The sequence below is a fragment of the Pavona decussata genome, unplaced genomic scaffold (assembly GCF_977016875.1).
Source record: "Pavona decussata unplaced genomic scaffold, jaPavDecu1.1 SCAFFOLD_186, whole genome shotgun sequence".
Taxonomy (NCBI): domain Eukaryota; kingdom Metazoa; phylum Cnidaria; class Anthozoa; order Scleractinia; family Agariciidae; genus Pavona; species Pavona decussata.
In genome coordinates, this window is record NW_028145595.1 from 1670871 (window position 1) to 1692735 (window position 21865).

At 36.7% G+C, this 21865-nt stretch overlaps 1 protein-coding gene and 1 long non-coding RNA gene across 12 annotated transcripts in view; one reads left to right on the top strand and one right to left on the bottom strand.

Moving 5' to 3' along the window:
• Positions 1-21865, top strand: part of LOC146462638 (uncharacterized) — a 243281-nt gene that overhangs the window by 58001 nt on the left and 163415 nt on the right. The window lies entirely within an intron of this gene.
• LOC146462639 (protein sidekick-1-like) overlaps positions 1-21865 on the bottom strand; it is a 95363-nt gene that overhangs the window by 39300 nt on the left and 34198 nt on the right. For 8 of the 11 annotated variants that reach the window (XM_085085411.1, XM_085085408.1, XM_085085409.1 and 5 more), the window contains 2 exons: positions 9702-10010; positions 4929-5228 (listed from right to left, as the gene is read on the bottom strand). In XM_085085411.1, the coding sequence (XP_084941537.1) occupies positions 4929-5228; positions 9702-10010 (609 nt within the window). Of the gene's footprint in view, positions 1-4928; positions 5229-9701; positions 10011-15310; positions 15537-21865 lie in introns of all 11 variants that reach the window. The other 3 variants (XM_085085410.1, XM_085085413.1, XM_085085412.1) reach the window with 3 other exon arrangements.

Sequence of the window (21865 nt, forward strand, 5' to 3'; positions counted from 1 at the left end):
AAGGACATTTTTACTCACAATGTATGTCAGGAGAGTACATAGTAAAAATGGATTTATCTAAAATACATATTTTTCAGTACAGCATTTTTGAGGTTTTAAGACCAGGAAAGTGACGAACAGGGCTGATGAACAGGCTTGATGTCTTTCTGTACAATTACAACTGAAATTTAAAGATCTTAAAGATTACTAGCTGATAAGAGTGTTATCAAATTAATGATGAAATGTGAAGTACAATTCGAAAGGAGACAGATCAAACCCAAAGTTAAATGATGACAATGGAGTTGGATCTGCCAGGACCTGTACACAGTACTTATCTAAAAATCAAAAGAAAATTCAATTCAAATGAAATTCATGCAGATGGTAGAACCACTTTCCTAGTTTATAAAATTTGCTGTTAGAGTATTTTGGGTTCTATAATCAAGAAGACAATGTTCGTATTACTATGTTGCCTGTCAGCCATTTTGACAAGAAGGAAAACAAGCACAACCATATTCGTTATTTCTACGAAAGTACTCTTTCCACATAAACCAAATTAGCAGCAGGGCTTACATAGATATTGAAGTTTATAAATATTATAAAATCTATTTGGGGAAAATTATATTCTGGCTATGGGTGTTGAAGACATCCGAGGCAAGTTGCAAAAAATTGCAAAATTGGAAATGTTGAGGTCTCCAGTATTTGGTTCAAACAGGCTTAAGATAGAGGATATCAGCTTCAGAGGTTTTTTCATTCATCTTATCTGTTATCTACATTTGATTGATTAGGTTTTGGCCAACGAATTTGATGAAATATAAATTAAAACAAAGCCCACCTTGCAACTTTTGGGAATTTCTTCAGGATGCTTTTGTCGTATAGGAAGGGTCTCTCCTCAGTTCGCTCGCTCCATTTTCTTGACCAAATCTTGCACAGACTCTAGCGGAGAGGACAAATCTAACTGCCTCGCCTCGCCGAACATCTACTTTTAGACCAAAGATGACGATGCATTTACCCGAATAAAGAACAGTCAAACAGATCAAACACAGTCGTGTGTCGAGTATCGAAATATTAAATTCATCAATACAATCCATCCAGGAAGTTAAATAGATGCATCAAGATCACAGCTGAGCAAATGCATGTCTGCGACGATTCTGAATAAAGTCTTTGGCTAAATCGAGCCGTACATTCCGTGGTGCATGGTTGAGAAGCGAAGAAATCGTTGTTTACGACCTGTTTACGACCAAACGTATGTAGACCGGAAATGCGAGTAGCAAAACTGCTGACCGGATGTAGTTTTAAATGCGACATATGTTTGTTTGTTTGTTTGTTTTTGTAGCTTCGGCTAATTGTTGCAATAGCATTATCTCTTCTTTAGATATTTTTGGTACAATATATCATTGATAGGGGGATAAAAGGACGACTTTTGATCCGCTTTTGTGACTGTTTTACGGTGGTGAATAAAGAGGACAAAATAAAAGCGCTTCACTGATCGGTTTACGCAACCACATTAACCGCCCATGTTTCCTGGGTTTGTTTGTTTGTTTGTTTGTTTGTTTTTTTTAATTCATTGCTTATTGGATGTTAAGGATGGCATGCATATAAGATACGTCGCTGATCTGGGGCATTAGCGTACACATTAGAAGTAACAAAGTTGGAATTTTTTACCCACCTCTCCTCCAGAAATAAATAAGTCGATAAATTTTCACATTCGGTACCTAATACCTGCCCAAATTTTGGCATTCTTTCTATTTATTTATTTATTTATTTATTTATTTATTTATTTATTTATTTATCGTTGTTGTTATTTTTGGTGGGGGGAGGGGTGACCGGACGTAAATTTGTGCCGTCGATAAAAAACACTGTAAGGGAAATTTGCATATCGTCGTGCGAAGGAAAATATCCTGGTCGGGACAATGGAAAGTTGGTCTCTTTCAAATCCCAAGAGGGACGTTTCGGTTTGTTAGTGCAGTAGAAACAGTATAAAACTCAGTCAATATCAAAGGGATATTTCCCGGCACGTGCAAGCCTACGGACTTAGTATAAACCGTGATAAAATCAGCGACGAAATGGATCTTATTCTTTGTTGTGCAGGTAAATAAATGTAACATTTCAGGCGCGAATTTTTCATTCTCTTGTCACGAATAGTTTATCATAACTGAATTTGTAATTGCATTTTCACAGTCTAAAGAGCAATCTTTTTTTTTTGGGAGGGGGGGAGGGGGGGGGGGGGTTGCGGTTATTATGATCATACAGTCAATTTTCACCCAAGCTTCAGTTCAGCTTCATTTCCTTTGTTTTTGTTTTCATTCGGTTATTCTGTTTTGTTTTTTTCCTTTTTTTTGGCTTTCTTCACCATTGCCATTGTGAAACAACCCCATTACAAGAGGATTTCATTACACATACATCCGGTGTTGCATCCCATTATATTGTGTTACATCCGGTCAGCAGTCGTGCTTCTCGGACTTGCGGCCAATGCGTTCAGTTTATTTACCATTCTTGGCTTGTCGACTATTGCAATATCTGACTCGATTTTAGCCAAAGACGTTACTTTGGATTGTTCAAAGGCATGCATTTGCTTTGTACATCGATCTCGACACATTTACTTTACTTCCTGGCTGAATAGTATTGATGAATTTAGGTGCTCGACGGCAGAAATCGCAAGCATTACTACCATGTTTTGGACTTTGTCAACTATTCTTTGTCAAGTGTATGCGGGCTACTTGTATCATCATCCCTGGTCTGAAACACAGCAAACTGGATATTCGATGGGAGTAACTATTAGTCCGCGCTAGATTTGGTCAAAACGACGGAACGTGCGTGGAGAGAACCACGCGACGAAAGCATCCTGAAGAAATTCCCAAAACCCTCAAGGTAGGTTTTGTATCAATTTATATTTCCTCAAATTTGTTGGCCAAAACCTTATTTGCTAAATGTAGGTAGCAGACAAGATGATAAAACATACTTTTGAAGCTGATTTTCTCTCTCTAAAGCCTGTTTGACCTAAATACTAAAGCTCTCAAAATTACCAATTTTGCAATTTTTTGCAATTTGTCCCAGGTGTCTTCAGCACCCATGGCTAGAGTATGGCATTCCCCAAATTGATTTTATAATATTTAGAAACCTCAATATCTATGTAATCTCTGCTGCTAATTTGGTTTATGTGGAAAGAGTACTTTTAAAGAAATAACGAATATCGTTGTGCTTGTTTTTCCTTCTTGTCTAAATGGCTGACAGGGAACATAGTAGGACGAGCATTTTCTTCTTGTTTATAAAACCCAAATTATTGTAACGGCAAATTTTATAAACTGAAAGCGTGGTTCTACCATCTGTATGAATTTCATTTGAATTGGTTCACATGCACCCGAGAACCAGACTCGTTTACTTTTACTTTTTGAGAATGGAATTTTTGCTCAAAACATGGTCCCAAGGCCGACGTCAAATAGTGCGGTTGCCATGGCAACGATACATCTGCCGATTGTTTTTGTATATCCCCCAAGGTAACCTACCTACATACAAAAATTGAAGAGGAGTTAAAAATTTTCATTTCCAACTTTGTTTCACTTTACTGGAGAATTGCTCTTAAACACAATGAGTACTCAAAATGGTCTCCTCAAAATAACAGACTAGACAAACCCATCAGACCGGGTTTGTGGCTGTGAAACCAGCAAGGAAGCGTGGATATTCACAGTTTAAGACACTAAAGAGGCGATTGTTTTACGCGTGAAAACTCTACAGAGTTAAACTTCTCGTGGATGCTACTTACTATCCTGGTTTGTTCTAACAACAAGAACAGGAGTACTGCGAGGTCCATCTCCTTTCACTGTTGATGCAAACACCGTGATATTGTAGTTCACATACTCCTTTAATCCAGTTATGTTCTTTTGACGATCATTGGGCCCAGCTGAAACGCTTCCATTGTGATTCTCTGTTTGTGACTGGTAGGTAATGGTGTAACTTGTGATTATACCATTCTGTTGATCTGCTGGCATTTCATCCCATGAGACTAAGATGCTGGTTGAGCTGGTGTTATATCCTCTCACATTTTGTGGAACATCAGGTTCTGACATGGAAATTAAAAGTTAAAGTTGTCGAGGGTAGTGATGCCTTCAATAAATTAAGTTTTATTAGTTTATTCTGTTCATGTTTCTGTACGTCTTCGAGTCGCATCAAACGTTGTTTAGCGTACCGCAGTTACGTATACGATTTGGGGGGATTTTTTTTACAGCAAAGTGAGGCTTTTACAGGTTAATACTCCGAACGAACAAGTCTTTGATCAATGACTTTAGATGATAGTGCATGCTAAAATATTGTGGCATTTCTGAGTACACTGACCATTTCAATGTACAATGTTATCAGCCACTTAAACCACCATAAGAGGAGTACATGTTCTGAGAAATTAGGGCTGTTTCACATACGGAAACACAGAAAAGTTGCCATAGCATTGCTGAGACAGAACTAGCATTCTGTTGCAAATGTGTCCTGCATCTTTGAAGCACATCGGTTTTTGAAAAAAAAAAAAAAAACAAATTTAATGTTTCTCAAAGCATAGGCACTTTACACGTTCTTGAATCATTTTGTGATAATACCAATAGGCTAACTTGAATGGAAGAAGAAACGTAATCTCAAACCCAGATGTTAACACATTTGCGTAGAAGCACGAGCGAGAATTCGTTACAGGTGCGATTGAGATCTGGTTTGCACTATTGACTAAAACGGTGCTTATCCGAGATAGAAGATAGAAGCTCAAGTCCACCTCACCCCACCCTCACTGGATAACAAATGCTACGAGGACCAGTGATCCATGAAACGGTTCAAAAAATTGATAAAAAAAGAGATTTTCTTTGTAGACTAAAGAAGACGCCACGTCATCAATGAGTAGCCACATGGCCTCCAGAAAAAAAATATTCTTGTGCAATAGAAAAATAGACGCGTTGTTAAAAAAATCTACTTACTGTCCTGGTCTGTTCTAACAACAAGAACAGGACTACTTGGCGGTCCATCTCCTTTCACAGTAGATGCAAACACCGTGATATTGTAGTCCACATACTCCCTTAGTCCCGTTATGTTCTTCTGGCGATCATTGGGCCCAGCTGAAACCTCTCCATTGTGTTTCTCTGTTAGTGACTGGTAGGTAATGGTGTAGCCTGTGATGATACCATTCTGTTGATCTGCTGGCACTTCATCCCACGAGACTAATATGCTGGTTGAGCTGGTGTTATATCCTCTCACATTTTGTGGAGCACCATCAGGTTCTGATATAGAAATGAAATGTTTGAGTTATTGCACTTATGTTAGGTGCATTTCTGGACATTAGTGGTTTATCTAATCACCGAGTAAAACACAATCGATTACTATAGGCTAGTCAGCTTGGATTTGTTTGGCCGCAATCGTGCTTTCACCATCACTGGCTGTTCTGTATTTTTCAATATCCATACTCCCCCCAACAGAAGGTTTTTTGTTTTGCGCGCCCCGTCCACCAGAGAATTTAGCTACATACAGTTTAGCTACATACATTGCTTCTAAAATTTTGACCTTTAAGACCCCCCTCCCCCTAAGAATTTCCAATGTCCTTCCATGGGGTGGGTATTGATTTTTTTCTGGAACTACACCTTAAAAATGAATGGGCAATTTGTTGACTTTTTTTCAAAAAAATTGCTACAGAATTTGAACTATTCATTTAATATAATATTTTCAGGAAAATAAAGAATGATCTATGGTCTGATACCCATCAAACGTACGTTTGAAATATACTGAAAACTGACAAAGAAATGGTTGAAAATAATATCCTCAACAGGGTTCTCGGCAAACAATATCTATTAGTCTTTCAATGAGTATATAAAAATATAAATAAAGGTTCTGTTGAGAAGGAACCCCATCGAAAGGTTTGTGAATATTGTTTTGGTGGACTTACGTGTACCAGGACAGCACAAAAAAGAAAAGCTAACTTTTTCAACTTTTTCGTCAATGCGGGATCTAAAGAAAGTGCATTATTTTAAACGTTGCTAGCTCCAGCCCTAATCTGTTAACTATACAAGCTACAATCAGGAAAAACGTACATGTAGTTCAGTTCATCAAGCTTCTTTCAAGTAAAATAAACATAATATTATTGTACATGTACATTGAAGTGTTGACTGCCAAACCAATGCAAAGGCATAAATATTACATTTTAAATGAAAGCCAAGGTTGGCTAAAGTTAGATCATATTGGACCGGAGTGAAGACTAAATTCAGAAAATCAATGAGTCACTGTGTTTTTCGCCGGAAATACAATTTTAGAGATAAATAATTATTAGTCTCTGTACATGAATACGTACTAGATAAAATATAAGCGGGAGATCTGTATTAGCGTTTACGCCCATACAGATCGCACGCCAATATTATATCGTAATTGTGAAAAGAAGCAACAAATTGAATGTAAAATACTTTTATGCGATTCGGTCATTGGACATGCATGTCATGATCAAAATATCATAAGTCCCACAGGAGAGATAGCACGGGAAAATAGTAGAACTATTTATAATTTATACTTTTCAGTCACTGGTAAACCGTGAGTATGTCGACAGGTCGTTTACGTTCTCCGAAAACTTAAGCGGGAGAAATTGCTTTACTGTCTGAAACGGTACCTGAAAATACGAAACACAATTATACAAAATGAGCGGTGAACTTTTTCACTACTGGCAGAACACGAGAATGAACAAAAAGCGAGGTTGAAAACACTTGGATGGAGACTTGAGAGAACTGATGTCGAGGACTTGTCAGCCTCACTCGAGCACACGTCCGCAAAGAGTTTAAACTTCTGGCTGTAGAACGATACCCACCTAAGACGCTCTACCAACTTGTTTGCAGCATTAACCGCCATTTGGAAAATGTACAAGGGAAAATGGCGTTCAACATACTAGACAAAAGTGATAGGAGGTAAAACGACATTCTTTGAAGAAATATTTTTTGTTTTGTCTTGCGTTTTAATCAGTAGAGATCTGTATCAAAAGGTAATGGATACTAATTAGCTGAGAAGGTGTTTGTATCAAAAGTCAATGAATACTAATTAGCTGGGAAGGTGTTTGTATCAAAAGGTAATGAATACTAATTAGCTGAGAAGGTGTTTGTATCAAAAGGTTATGAATACTAATTAGCTGAGAAGGTGTTCGTATCAAAAGGTAACTAAAACCAATTAGCTGAGAAGGTGTTTGTATCAAAAGGTAATGAATACTTATTAGCTGAGAAGGTGTTTGTATCAAAAGGTAATGAATACTTATTAGCTGAGAAGGTGTTTGTATCAAAAGGTTATGAATATTAATTAGCTGAGAAGGTGTTTGTATCAAAAGGTGATGGATACCAATTAGCTGAGAAGGTGTTTGTATCAAAAGGTAATGAATACTTATTAGCTGAGAAGGTGTTTGTATCAAAAGGTAATGAATACTAATTAGCTGAGAAGGTGTTTGTATCAAAAGGTTATGAATACTAATTAGCTGAGAAGGTGTTTGTATCAAAAGGTAATGGATACCAATTAGCTTAGAAGGTGTTTGTATCAAAAGGTAATGAATACTTATTAGCTGAGAAGGTGTTTGTATCAAAAGGTAATTCTACTATTTAATAATTCATCAACCTTAGCCTTTCCCTGCTGCCTATTGTATTGTGGTTTACAGAGGTGTGCATATTAGTCAAATGCCAGCTAATGATTGAAATTAACTTTGATGAATAATACATGAATTTTAAAAGTATACATACAAAAGAATAAAATTAAATTCCTCTTTCAAAGTTTATTTACGATCTCATTCTACATGCACCTGTTCAATACGCCATTGATTTATGTCAATAAATTATTGTAACATGTCCTTTATAACGTGATTTAGTTCTGCATTTTAATAGAATACTGTCATAAAGCTCTTTTCTTTAACTTCAGCGGGCCTTTACAAATGTATGTATACTAATTTATAGAGGGTTCAAGTTCTTTAAAGTAGCAAAAAAGGAGATACTTGTAAAGAAAAAAACAACAAAATATAGGAAGGCATTAAACTAGCTGGCAACCGAAAAAAAAAATCGAAAAAATAGAAAAGAAAGAAAGAAAGTAACCATGGTAATCACGAGGGAAAACTGTTTTCGTTAAAATATCACAAGGAATTGTAGAGCAAGAAAAAAAAAAAAAGAGAATGCAGTATGCCAAAACAGCCGGAAAAAGGTCAAAGATCACTAAATAACGCACCCATCAAATGAAAAATAATTTTAATCAATACAGGTGGCAATTAGGACACTCTTTCCTTATTTAAGTGTGATTACATTTAATTTAAATAACCTATTTACAATCAAGTCAACCATGTATCATATTGTTAAGTTAACTGTGAAAAACATAATGTTATAAGAAAGATACTTTATCAATCAGGCCTAATCTTGACTACACATTGTGTTAAGCAACCACGTTTAAGTATTGTATTTTCATTTTAAAAATCATGGCTTATTATTATTTTATTTGTTTATTTAGCTATTTACCATTATTTACTCAAATAGTTTTTAGTTTAGGAGAAACACTTGTATTTGCATGTAATAAAACTATTTTTTTAAACTTTTTTGGTAACATTTTTGCCTAGTTTCTGGGCCTCTCTCTGCTTTTCATTTCGGTTTCGGTTTCGGGTCACGTGTTCCGAGCGAAAAAGCGAGGCTTAGACAAAAATATAAAATTGAAAAGAATGTTTCAATTTTTCCTGGCACGAAATTTCACGTCAAGCGGTTCGCGCCATGCCGTGGAATATCTGTAGTCTATTATTCCCTTTCCAAGCTTGCATTAAAACGATATTTTGCTGATCAATTACACATTTTGAAATAAATAGTATAGGCATCAAAATGCAGAAAATCAAATTTGAATGAAAATTCAGTTCACAAGTGCCTTTACTTAAGGAAACTTAAATGGAACATTCACATCTCGAGTTTACCGTAACGAATTACAAGAAACAGCCGTTACAGAAATGAAAGTTCTTCGCCTGCAGAGACAATTTCCGTTAGGCAGGAAAATTCTAACCTGGGACAGCTTTGCCATTCAAAATTGCCATCTCGGCCCCCATTCTAGTGATGACCTCGCCTTCAGCTAAGTCATAAAAAAACTGTATTTCGCAAGGTCAATAATGGTACGGACTCTGAGTTGTAAGTGATTCTGTTCAGTCCAAAAAAGCATCAGCGAAGCTGCTCTGAAACAGCAGTTTCTATCTCCGAAGGTTTAGAGCGCAACAAATTCCGCAAAATGCTCCGTCGGAATAAGGTTGCAAGAGCTAAAATCGATAGCAAGTGGTCGATGCATTACATTTTCAGGAGTTTGCAAAGATGGCAACAGTCGATCTTCAATTACACATGCATTCACAAGGGTTTTGAAACCATAATTTTCCGCTGTTTGCAACATCTTGTATAGACCTGCAAAGTCCGCCATTTTGAAAAATAAAACAAACACATGCGCAGTCTGTTTTTGTCTAGGCTTTCCCCGGCCGTTCGCCTTGGATACGTCACCGACACGAAATTACCGTCAGGGCCGGGAGAAAGCCGTAAAGGGACAAGGCAAGTAACATTTAAGACCTAAAGGGCTTCATGTCTTAATAACCTCCCATAGACACATACAAAAGATGCCTTTATCATTCCCGCATACTAATGCCCCAGTATTACAAGTATTATGAGCACAAATTGCAGACCAAATGTAAATTAGCAAAATTTCTACAAGATGGTTTGCATTGTTGTTTAACTTACTGTCCTCCTTTGTCTGAACAGTTTTCTCAGGACTTGGTGGTCCATCTCCTTTTACAGTGTATGCTAACACTCTGATGCTGTAGTTTGTAAACTGATTTAGTCCAGACAAAGTTGTTGTGGTTCGTTCTTTTTCCTCTTCAACACTAACATTGGCTGTGAGGCTCTCTCCATTTGGTAAGGCTTGATAAACTACTTTATATCCAGTTATTATCCCATTTCTATCACTTTCAGGGACTTTACCCCAACTTAATGTAATTCTTTGAGAAGTTGTTTCACCAACCGTGAAATGTGCTGGTGGGCCAGTTGGTTCTAAAGGCAAAATCATGATGTTCAACAAGCAAGTTTGAATCCATTGACACAATCATAGAGAGGGACATTTAAGAACAGCGACATCATTTTGAAAATCACCAAAATACCAAAACTGCAGTTCATTTTCAAAAAATTCTTGGTTAAAATAGATTAATGGTATATCAGAATAATAAATTATTATCATGGTGAGTAAATGTTATTTCTACACTAAGACAGAACGGACCAAGAAGAATGGTTAAAGTCAGTACTGCCTCGTTTTGATCTACAGACAGGCAGACAGACAAACAGACAGACAGACAGAAAGATAGACAGATAAACAGGCAGACAAACAGTTTAATGACTGTCATAGCTTGCAAAGAAATGCCTTTCATGGTTAGAGCATTGCCGTTTGAAAATAAGAATATTTTACAAAGTTATATCAAGCCTGGCCAACGTTGTTCTCTCAATAAGGACATTTTTACTCACAATGTATGTCAGGAGAGTACATATTAAAAATGGATTTATCTAAAATACATATTTTTCAGTACAGCATTTTTGAGGTTTTAAGACCAGGAAAGTGACGAACAGGGCTGATGAACAGGCTTGATGTCTTTCTGTACAATTACAACTGAAATTTAAAGATCTTAAAGATTACTAGCTGATAAGAGTGTTATCAAATTAATGATGAAATGTGAAGTACAATTCGAAAGGAGACAGATCAAACCCAAAGTTAAATGATGACAATGGAGTTGGATCTGCCAGGACCTGTACACAGTACTTATCTAAAAATCAAAAGGAAAGAGGTAGAGAGGGAGAACGAGGAGAAGCTCTGTTGTCAAAAAAGCCTGTAATAGGAGATGGGGTTTACATCTTGAGGCACTGAAGAATTATTGTCAAAGGACAGGGTAACAAACAACACTTTATTAAAACAGGCAGTTACAAGCCAGTTATATACCTACCCGCAAATAGCTGAAGCTAGTCGAGGCGGGTAGGTATGTCTATACTAAACTAAAATTAATAACCTGAAGGAACTCTTTTCTGGACTTATTAAGTTAGAAAGGTACATTCATTTCAGACAGACAGCTTCATATTCTCTGAACTAGATTCAAAGAAGGAAAGAAGGGACCTGCCATTAAGCAATCCAACGACGGCACAGCCAAGCAGCACAAAAACCTTCAATCTCCCAACCTTATGGTGTGCTGGGCTAAAAATTTGCACAAGCATCACAATAAGGAAAATAATATGCCCATACAAGCATAATGAATTGCCAACCACACCCCAGAAGCCGGTGTTTTCTAGCTTGCGTTTTAAGAGACATTTTGGCAATATTTATATAACTGGCATTATATAGGCTGTCCTCGGTAACTGGGTTGGCTCAGTTACCAACCACAACAAAAAAGTAGGTACGCGATGTGAACATTTGACTACTGCAAATGAAGCATTTACTAAGGAGAGGAAAGCAGTGAAACGCTTTGATGTAGAAATTCTGCAAGTCAGGCATGTCTCAAAGAGGGACATGGTTACGTAGTTCTTGCCCGGGGAGATTTAACATGTTGTGGCTTGATTGGATAAACACTTGCTAAAGTTGTTTGTCATCTCGAAATAATATACCTAGATACGTGCAGCAGAGATGCCCGATCCTTTTAACCTGGTCAGAGACTTTTCCAGGGCAATTACGTTTACCAAGCCAACCCAGGTAACTACACTAGAATGGTCTATATCAGAGAAAAATGTCCTAACAGTAAGCTGACTTTCCTGCAGCAGTTCAAAGGATAAATACACGCAGAAGACATTGGAAAGAAATTTGGAAAAACAAAATGGCTGGAAGATTTGAAATCAAGTAGCAAAGTAATTAGCAAGTAACGGACCAAATTGGAGAATAGATCTTCTTGCACCCTAAGCAAAACTCGTGCAAAAAAGACAGATAAAGATAAGATAATTGTAATGTGGGGGAACGCTACATGTGTGCAAGAAACTTTAATTCAAGCATCTGCCATCTGGAGAAGATGTTTTTAAACAACAGGTTTGAAAATATTAACCACATCACCATCAATTAAATAGAAAATTATTTGATTTGTTGAGAAAGAGATTGTTGTTGTTCATCGTGATACTTGTAGATACAATAATAAATAAGCGTATTATCGTTTGTCTCACGATGTAGTCACTCTGAGGAGAAGAAACATCTGTCATCTGTAATTTTTCTAACAGTTATCCCTCCTCCTTTGTGCGGAAGATCACAAGGTAAGAAAAACCCCTAGGAGAGAGTCCCTGGCAGAGTATAAATTCACCGCCGTTTTACCCCATGTACAGGGAGTATCGGAGCCTCTTCGCCGCTTCCTAGAACAACAAGGCATTCACACCGTCTTCAAATCCAACACAACACTAAGGTCACACTTGGTGCGACCTAAGGACACTGTCCATCGGGCTAAACAAGATGGCATGGTTTACAAGATTCCCTGTGAGTGCGGCAAAGTCTACATCGGGGAAACAGGAAGATCTATGTAGGAGAGAATCAAAGAGTACGACAAGAATATACGACTCGCCCGTACCCAGACTTCCACTGTTTCTGAGCACGCCCACAAGACCGGCCATTATCCACTTTGGGGCATGGTAAAATAATAATAATAATAATAATAATAATAATAATAATAATAATAATAATAATAATAATAATAATAATAATAATTTGTCGGTGTTACTGCATTATTGCTTCAGAGTTATACGTTTTTGAAACTAGATATTAATAACATTATTGTTTTATTGCAGGGCAAAGAGGTGTCTGTCTGCAAAAGAATGATTTATAAAGTCACTGTTACTTTACTAAATTTTAATAAATTTAACAGCACATAAAGATTAGCATTCAGGTTAAAACACAAGGTTAATAGCAACAATAATTATACAGAAGGATAATATTTTATGATGAGGTTAATACCAGGCACATTATTACGTCAACATGGACTCAATACTACACCGTTAGAGTTATAAATTTAAAAGTATATGTGCCACTATAGCTATATCCATGGCACATGTAATAAAGAACTAAATTTCACTCAACCTGTTTGTTTTTCTACGGCCTGTACAGATATCAAGTTTCAACAGAATAACTAGTGGACTTACATGTAACCTTGGGGTCAGAGGGTGAGGTGGGAGGTGAAGGGGACTTGTGAAGAAAAGTGATGGAATGCTGAAAATTGTACATGTACTTTCTGGAGTTTGACATTGCTTAGGGTGCTTAAATTCAACTCACGTTTATTATTTTGGTACCTTTAAGGGTTTCACCGAGAATAATTACAATTGAAAGGAAACATAAATTGATTGCTAGAATTCATACCCCATAGGATTTTTTAAATTTTTAAAATTTTTAAAAGGGTTATCCAGTGAGCAGCACTTCTGCGAACTACTTGTGTAGTAAAACCTTTTTTATTTTCTCCTACGCGTTTCGTGTAACTAGCGCACACTTCATCAGGGAGTTTTACAATACTAACAAGTATGCCTATATTTATACCTAGCACAAATAAAGGAATTTTACAAATGATAAAAACACACCTACGGATATGCGTGGCAAAGCTACGCCTGTATTTGCGTCCAGGAAATAGGCGGCAAGAATTTTAAATGCGTGACATATTTTGAGCGTTACATAACTGGTTGGGGTCCAGAGTTTTAGCTAAAACTCTAATGTTGACATCAAGAAAGCATTAGTAGCCCTCGATCTCCTGCTTCGAGAGGCACACGTACCCGAGACTCCGCTGTTGGTCCAACTGACGCTAGGCTAGTGTTAGAAAATAATTATTTATCTTCTGAATTTAGCCCGGATATATTTCATCAAGAGTTCGGTATCGCTATGGGTACACCATTTGCTGTCACAATAGCCAACGCTTTTATGTATTATCACGAGAAAGATATCGTAGAGCAGTACTCTAGCTATCTTACTCTCTATCGACGCTTTATTGATGACATATTCGCCATTTGGGTTGGCCCAAAAGACACCCTGCTAGAATTTCTCGATGCTCTTCATAACAAAACCGAGCGCATAAAACTTACTTATTGTATTAGCGACAGTAGCATATCTTTTTTGGATTTATTACTGTATAGGGATGCGTCATCTAACGTGCTGCAATTTTCTACTTTTCAAAAGCCTCAAAACAAATATTTTTATATACCCTACGAGTCGTTCCACCCCTCAAGCAACAAGAGGGCCTTTATTAAAGGGGAATTAATGAGGTATGCTAGAGCTAGCAGCTCCTTTAAGTCTTTCTCGGAGACTAGGGAGAAATTTTGGAAACGGCAACGAGTCAGAGGGTATCCTTTCAGATTTTTGCTCCCGTTGTTTCGCGAAATTAGATACAGTAACAGGAAGTGCTGGCTTAATCCGAAAAGTATACGTAAGGTTAATAGGACTATTGTCTTTAAGACCACTGTCAACTGTAGTCACGCACGTATTAAGAACGCTATTAACCAGATACTCCCAGATCTAGATTGCACTGTTTGTTACAAATCTACTGTTACTCTAGCTAATCTATGTAAGTAAATTTTTGGGGTCCAGAGTTTTAGCGAAAACTCTGGACCCCAACCAGTTATGTAACGTTCAAAATATGTCACGCATTTAAAATTCTTGCCGCCTATTTCCTGGACGCAAATACAGGCGTAGCTCTGCCACGCATATCCGTAGGTATGTTTTTATCATTTGTAAAATTCCTTTATTTGTGCTAGGTATAAATATAGGCATACTTGTTGGTATTGTAAAACTACCTGATGAAGTGTGCGCAAGTCACACGAAACGCGTAGGAGAAAATAAAAAAGTTTTACTACACAAGTAGTTCGCAGAAGTGCTGCTCACTGGATAACCCTTTTAAAAATTCAAGAAAAGAATTTTAAGCCACTCCCATAAATTGAGATTCTATTGTACCTTTACATGACATTAATTTGCTGGTGAGTATCCCAGACACTTTCATCCATGATTCCCCTACACCTCATACACATTTTTCAAAGAAAAAAAAAATGGCCCCTTCAAATCTTATTTGGTAAACCAGGTCATTTCAGCCTAAGAGGCATCATTTTTGAGAAGGAATTACATGAAGAATTACATGTAGTATACTAGAATAATAACATTACAAGCACAAAGATATAACATGCATGTACATGTAGAGGTTTTAATTAATACTGAATAGAACACAAAATTACATGAGTAAGTGTAAAGCAATATCAAAATTATCAGCAAAATGGTCACCGTACAGTTTTGAACAGATAACAAATTAAGCTTTTAATCAAGTCTACTTAATAAACGATAAAGAGAGTAGAAGTGAGCAGCTTAAACAACTTACTATCTTGATCTGTCTTCTTTTCAGTTTGAATGCTCTCAGGGCTGGCTCCTTTACTGTTAAAAGCCTGCATGGAAAAATTGTATGAGGTGAACTTATCCAAAGATGTCACCAGATATGAGGTTGTGTCCTTTACAAGGACAGTGAGATTTCCTTTTGGGCTATCTTTTTCCTTGTACAAAATAAAATACCCCTGGATGGCACCTCTGGCTTGTTGTTTGGCAAGTATCTAAATGGAGAAAAAGAAAGAAAAAAATATTCACAACATTCTTAAGAATACATTAATTTATTACTGGATGGCACCAGGAGTAAAACTTAACTTAGCCGCCAAATAGTTCAGTTTGATGTTTGAATGCCCTTTTCTTCATTTTTATAAGCTAACTGCAAATTAGCGAACCCGCCAACCACCTAATGCTATGAACATGAAATAGATAACAAGTACACGATAAACAATTTCAAAAATAAAATTCCGAGCCCCTCGATTTCGGAAATTTTATTTTCCGATAATATTTTCATCGTGTACTTATTATCTATTTCATTTTTATAACTGCAATTTACAACAGAATAAATAACCGCTTCTACCTTACATTCGCATATGGCTGATATGCACACAACATGACAATTATTTAAGTGCCGTGACGCGAGCTACGCTAGTTTTTTTTGTTTAAGTTATAATTAATATAAAAGAATCGATAAATAAGTTACTAATTTTATCAAGCCTCGTGATTTGAAGAATCAGAACAATTAGTTGGTGTCGGAGTTCTTTTTTGTATGCTCAAATCATTTATCTTTAGCTCTTCATTCCTTTGTAACAAGGATCATTACCATTACAGATATTCAAGTAGTCGCGACAAGGAGTGAACAGACTGAGTGTAAGTAATTATTTTCGTGTCGTTTTTTCCTTAGTTTTCGCCGTTTTTTTGTTCTATTTTTCTGATCTTTGTAACAATGGTTTTCCACCACATGCCGTGAAAGTTAATACAATAAATTGAGTGATTGCTAGAATCTTGGCCAACTGGTTGAACGGCTCTGGTCATCCTGACTCGGGAACGTGACATTTAGCTCCACAAATTAGTGACAATAGTAAAAGGAAACAAAAAACCAGTACCTACATGTAGAGGAGAAAGAAAATAAGCTTATTGCATTACTGACTTTACAGTAAACTTCAAACTTAGCATTAATCTTGCTGGAGTAAATAAACAGACTTAAACAGCCATTCACCAGATTACGGTGACACAAATAGCATTTTTATGTGCAAATAATCACTCAATTTACGTTTAATTGACAATAACCAGTAACAGCAACACAATCAGGGGGGCTGGAAGATGCCTTTGATCTTGCCGCTTTTTGGAAAGACATGATCGCCCCAGTAAAGAAAACTGTTAATCATTCGAAAACCGTAACGAGAATGTGCGAAATACGAAGGATTCGTGCTATTTAGTCCGTGGCGACTCGACAGTGGAAAACGCAGTCGTATTTCGTTATTGTTTATTTGCTGCAAGCATGGTTGTATTGTTTGTTTTTTTGCGTTAGTAAAGTTTGAACACTACGATTAATCAATGAGGTGTCAGCTTTGTTTTAGGTTAGTAGAGCCGTCAACATTGAAATTGCGAGCGACCTGTTTTTAGCTGAGCTGAGCTGAGATTTTCCCAGCGAGTGTTTGAAGTGGAGAATTCGACTTGCATGTAATGTAGGGAACCATTATGGTTTTCGTCGTCTCAGGAAGATATTGTACAAAAGAGGAGATTTCAATGTCGATTCTTCTTCAGTTCTGAAGAACCTAGAAGCCACGCAGTGTTTCACGACTGTCATCGCGAAAGCCCAGAATGTAAGCTTGAACTTAATGTAAGCTTATTGAAAACAAAATATTTGTCCCACATTTTATGCATATTAACTATTGAAAGCGTAGTTACGAATGAAACAGCACGTTTAATTTGTGGAATTCTCCCTCTGTTTAAATGTTGCGTGGCCACATTTATTCCTGTTTAAGTTTATTTTAATGTACAAATGGTTTAAATGCATACACGGAAAACAGCTTCAGTCCTTAGGAAATTTTTAGATGAGAAAATTTTGCAACTGGAAAGCCGCTTATAAAGATCTAACAACAGAAGAAGATTGCTTAACATTATTGTGCAAAGAGCTACAAGGGTGTTTGTCTCTTGTCTGTACGTGGATATTAACTTACGTGAAAATAAATTCAGGTCCTTAATCTCATGTGCAAAAAATTGGGAAGTTGACTTCAGTAGCACCGGGTGAACAATGTAATGATACACTACGATCCTGCAGAAACCACGTGCACGCGCAGAAACCTTGGAAGGTACAATTGTAAATATTATTAGGGAGCTTAACATCCGACGACGGCGGGTGTCTGCGACAGCAGCTATGACCGTGGAGAGGTCGCCGTCGTAAGGCGTGAAAAGTAACCTTAAGAAACCGACCGGAGGACGGCTACGAGTTGAAGAAAGTGTTTTGTTGTAGTTATAGCTTCGATTAGATCGGCCCGTGGCCCTCTCCTTGAAAGCTTCGACGACGGAGAAATTTCAGATGGCGGATTTCTTCTCTTGTACGATTAAAATAAGTCGAAAAATCCAGATTTTTCTTTTTCTTCTACCCATTCCATAAAGATTCTGCCATTTAAAATTACATATTTTCAATGCAGGTCACAAGACAACAAATAGATATGCGTACAGACAATTCCAATTCCAAACAAACTTGTAAATATAACAATTCGTTAAATCATCGCATCATTCCAGAGCCATACTCACGTCGTGCCACGACATGATTATGACTTTGGAATATAGTTGAGATATTGAATCTTCTTCATTAAATGTTGCATAGACCAAAACTTGGCTCTGCGATGATTCCTTCTCCTTTTTCCTTGTTAATTCAAAACTGTCGGATGGATCTGGATAAAAAACAAGCTCGATTTTGTGTTGTCAACAAACTGAGCCGAGATTAATGTTGAATGTTGATTCAAAAAAAAAAAAAAATGTTGAATGTTGACTCGTTATTTCGATGAAGGACGACTCGTCTAATTTAGCTACAACACAACAGAATTCAAACAGAGTATTGAATGATTGACTTTAATACATATTCCTAACAGTACATAAAAAAAAAAAGAAAACTTACTGGTTGTGGTTTGCAATTGGCGGCCTCGTGACAAAGCCACAGCGGCTTTCCATGTGGTCATCGACAGCCCGCCAACATCGACAAAATGAAACGGAGATTAATCCTTTAAAATCTTTTTCTCTCATGAAATACTCAAATAAATTAACGATCCACTAAGATTGAAAAATCTTCAGCTATCGAAAGTATCAAAGAATATTCGCCGAATAAGACCTAAAATGGGATTATTTTACTCACGTTTTAGACGCGACGGCAAACTCGGCATTTTGACGTCGTAAACAACCCCGCTACGGCGGGAAACTTTTCACGACGGATGTCCGGAAGTTATTTGGCAACTTTTTTTACTTCCGCCCGCCGTCATAAACATCCGCCGTCGTCGGATCTTAACTGCTCGGTATTGTCTCACCTGTCACCCTTACAGATGTCCATGACCATGAGTATCAGTATTGTGGTTTTCCCCCATTGGTGGTTGTCAAAATGGGGCTACCGGGAATACACTCAATAACCCGATTGCATAGATCCCGGAATGGCAAATGAACCATGGTTTCTCCATGTATGCAACAGCCATTTCGATGAAGACAGTACAATCTAAATCATCAACCCTTGATTAATGAAGAGTTTCCAGCAACTCAAAGATTAACCCAGCTGACCACATTACTCTGCAGTGTAATTATGTCAACAGCACATGACCATATACCGGTGCATGAGAACTGTAACATATCGCAATGTTGTTTAACTGGTACATATGTATATGGCGCCGTTTGTAAATTTATTATTTAGACCAAAGTCATGCTGTTTTTCTATTATTTATAAATAACTGGAAATGATGGTAAAATTATTTACAAATAAGGAATAAGTATTCGTCAAGTCATATCTAAATCATTAGTTCTTGGCAAGCCTGATACATATACAGTATGAATTCCAAAACAAATTTTATGGATAAATAATTCGCTTGACAACCCTCAAAGACAACTTCCTTTATTTATAAATCAGGCTGTTTCTTAAACATTTATTTACATATCATGAAGTTAGGCAAACCAGTTGTAAACCTATTATATATAAATAATGAAGTTTACCCGGCGCGTAAATTCAGTATTTATAAATAACAAAATTTCGTCTTGCCAAGTAAAAACTATTATTTATAAATGATGAATGTCACCTAGAGTACAAATTCATTATTTATAAATAATGAAATTTCACTTCGCCAAGTGTAAATTTATGATTTACAAATAACAAACTTCTCGGTTGGATGGAAGACGCGGAGTGCGGAGTGTGGAAAATGCGGAGTGTGAGGAAATACATTAACTTTGACAGATTTATTCATTTCGGAGCATTTTAACACAGTTATTCAGCATAAAAATGCTTAGAAATGTTTTACTCTTGATAACTGGAACAAAACGGAAGTGTAAAACTAAAACGTTTCGTGTCTACGACGAAAACGGAGAGGAAAACGCTAGTTTTGATGTCCGTGACTTGACTACAATTCAATTCAATTCAATTTTATTCACACTTATTACAACGAAATATAGTATATTTTGTAGGAAGAAAAAGAATTAAACATGCAGAACAATTTATCTAGTGATTTTACATTCTACGGAAGAAGTGCGTAGTGGCCAAAGGAGCAAGGCTTTCGTGTTGGCCACTACCTCAGTGCAGTTAAATAAAATAGGGGGAAATAGAATTTATAATACTGGTTGAAGAGCTCTGCTCGTTGAAATTAGGTTTAGGAGAGGAAAATACAACAGTAAGGAAAAAAGTGTTACAGCAAATATATAAGTATATAGTATACGTTAATTTTTTTTATACTATTTATGTTTGGCTATCAACTTGTCTAAGAAAAAAAACGCTTCCGGTTTTCGACTGTGAACGGGATGTTAACGATCTAAAATTCCAGTTATTTTGTAGCACTGCTAACTGACCCTAAATTGCTGTGTTAATGCTGTCGATGTCGATACCAGTATAAACTGAACATGAAAAAATTAAAGGGTAATGGAAAGCTAGGGATCAAGCTATTGGAGCATTAGTATATAGCCCAGACTATTCGAACACTTACTACCACCCAAGCTTCGAGCATATTCAGCAAAAAAAACCCATGTTCAACAGGCAAGTCTTCATTGAATCCGCAGTTTACAGAGCGCTTGGTGTTAACCAGATAAAAGTTCTAAAACAACATGATTTAAACATAAATATGTGTAATTGAGACGATAAGCTGCTCAACAGATCGGTATATTTTCATTTATTTTCATTTACCTTTGCTGGTTTGTTCATCATTTCAGTGATCAGGATGCGCATGCAGCATAAATTTAACCTCAAAGAAAGAAAATATGGCGCGTATATTAAAATTTTTTTTTTTAGTTATATCGTGTTTATAAATACGCTATAAATGTACGGGTAGAACACCGATAGGTCTATCCGTCAGTGTATTTTGATTAACTAGCAATTTTGTTTGTTAATCATTATTGTCAGAGATTACGCTACGCGCTGGTAACATAAATGTAAGTGAAAAAAATTACGGCTCTTAGACTTTCGTTAGTTGTGGTAGCATACCACAAAATTTGCTTTTAATTGATAAGACCAAAATGACGTTTGTTAAATAAAAGGCGATAGCATTCAAATTTGATGAAGACCAAGAAAGGATGAAGTTTGGTCCCCTTGAGGTCATGAAGCAGATTTAGTTCCTGAATACGCAAGACCTACAATACACTCAGTTTTTTTTTATAAGAACCCTTTTTATAAGAACGTCGAGGCTGAGATTAACTAAAATTTTAAGAACATATTAAGAACATTCCTCAGGCTGAGAGTCGATTAAGAACGTTTTATTTTGCTAATCTGTATATTAAATCAAAGTAAAGAATGTAAATTAACCCAAATACTTAGGGCATGTTTTGTATAACATTAACAATGGTGACACACATCTCGGTTTGTCATAATCAGCAGTTCTTGATACCATATCTCTGCAGGCAAGGCACTTTGATAGGTTTCCTGGTCGCGTCTGCATTTATTTACTGAAATACATGTAGTGTATACCATTTAATTTAAGAACATCTTAAGAACGTTTTTAGCCTCAAATCGCAAAAAAGTATAAGAACGTTCAGCCTCAGCTCCAAAATTAGACGTTCTTATAAAAAAAAAGAGGAAACAGAGTGTAGTGCATCCGTAGGGTTGAGAACATCATCGTTGAAATTTACAAATGCTGTGGCAGTCTCGTCGTGAGAAAGGCTACGCGTGCTCTCTCCGCGCTGTTTCCTCATTAAACGACGCTGAGTCTGAATCTAGACCTTAAACTAAATTGTAAGATTTATTTCTGTTTGGTATAGCGGAATGCGAAAAAAAACTTTCAAACTTAACATGTCACCATTTGCAGTTGCAGAATGAACATTTATGTGATCATACTAAGCCATGGTCAGTAGTTTCTCTAGTAGGGACCTTAAA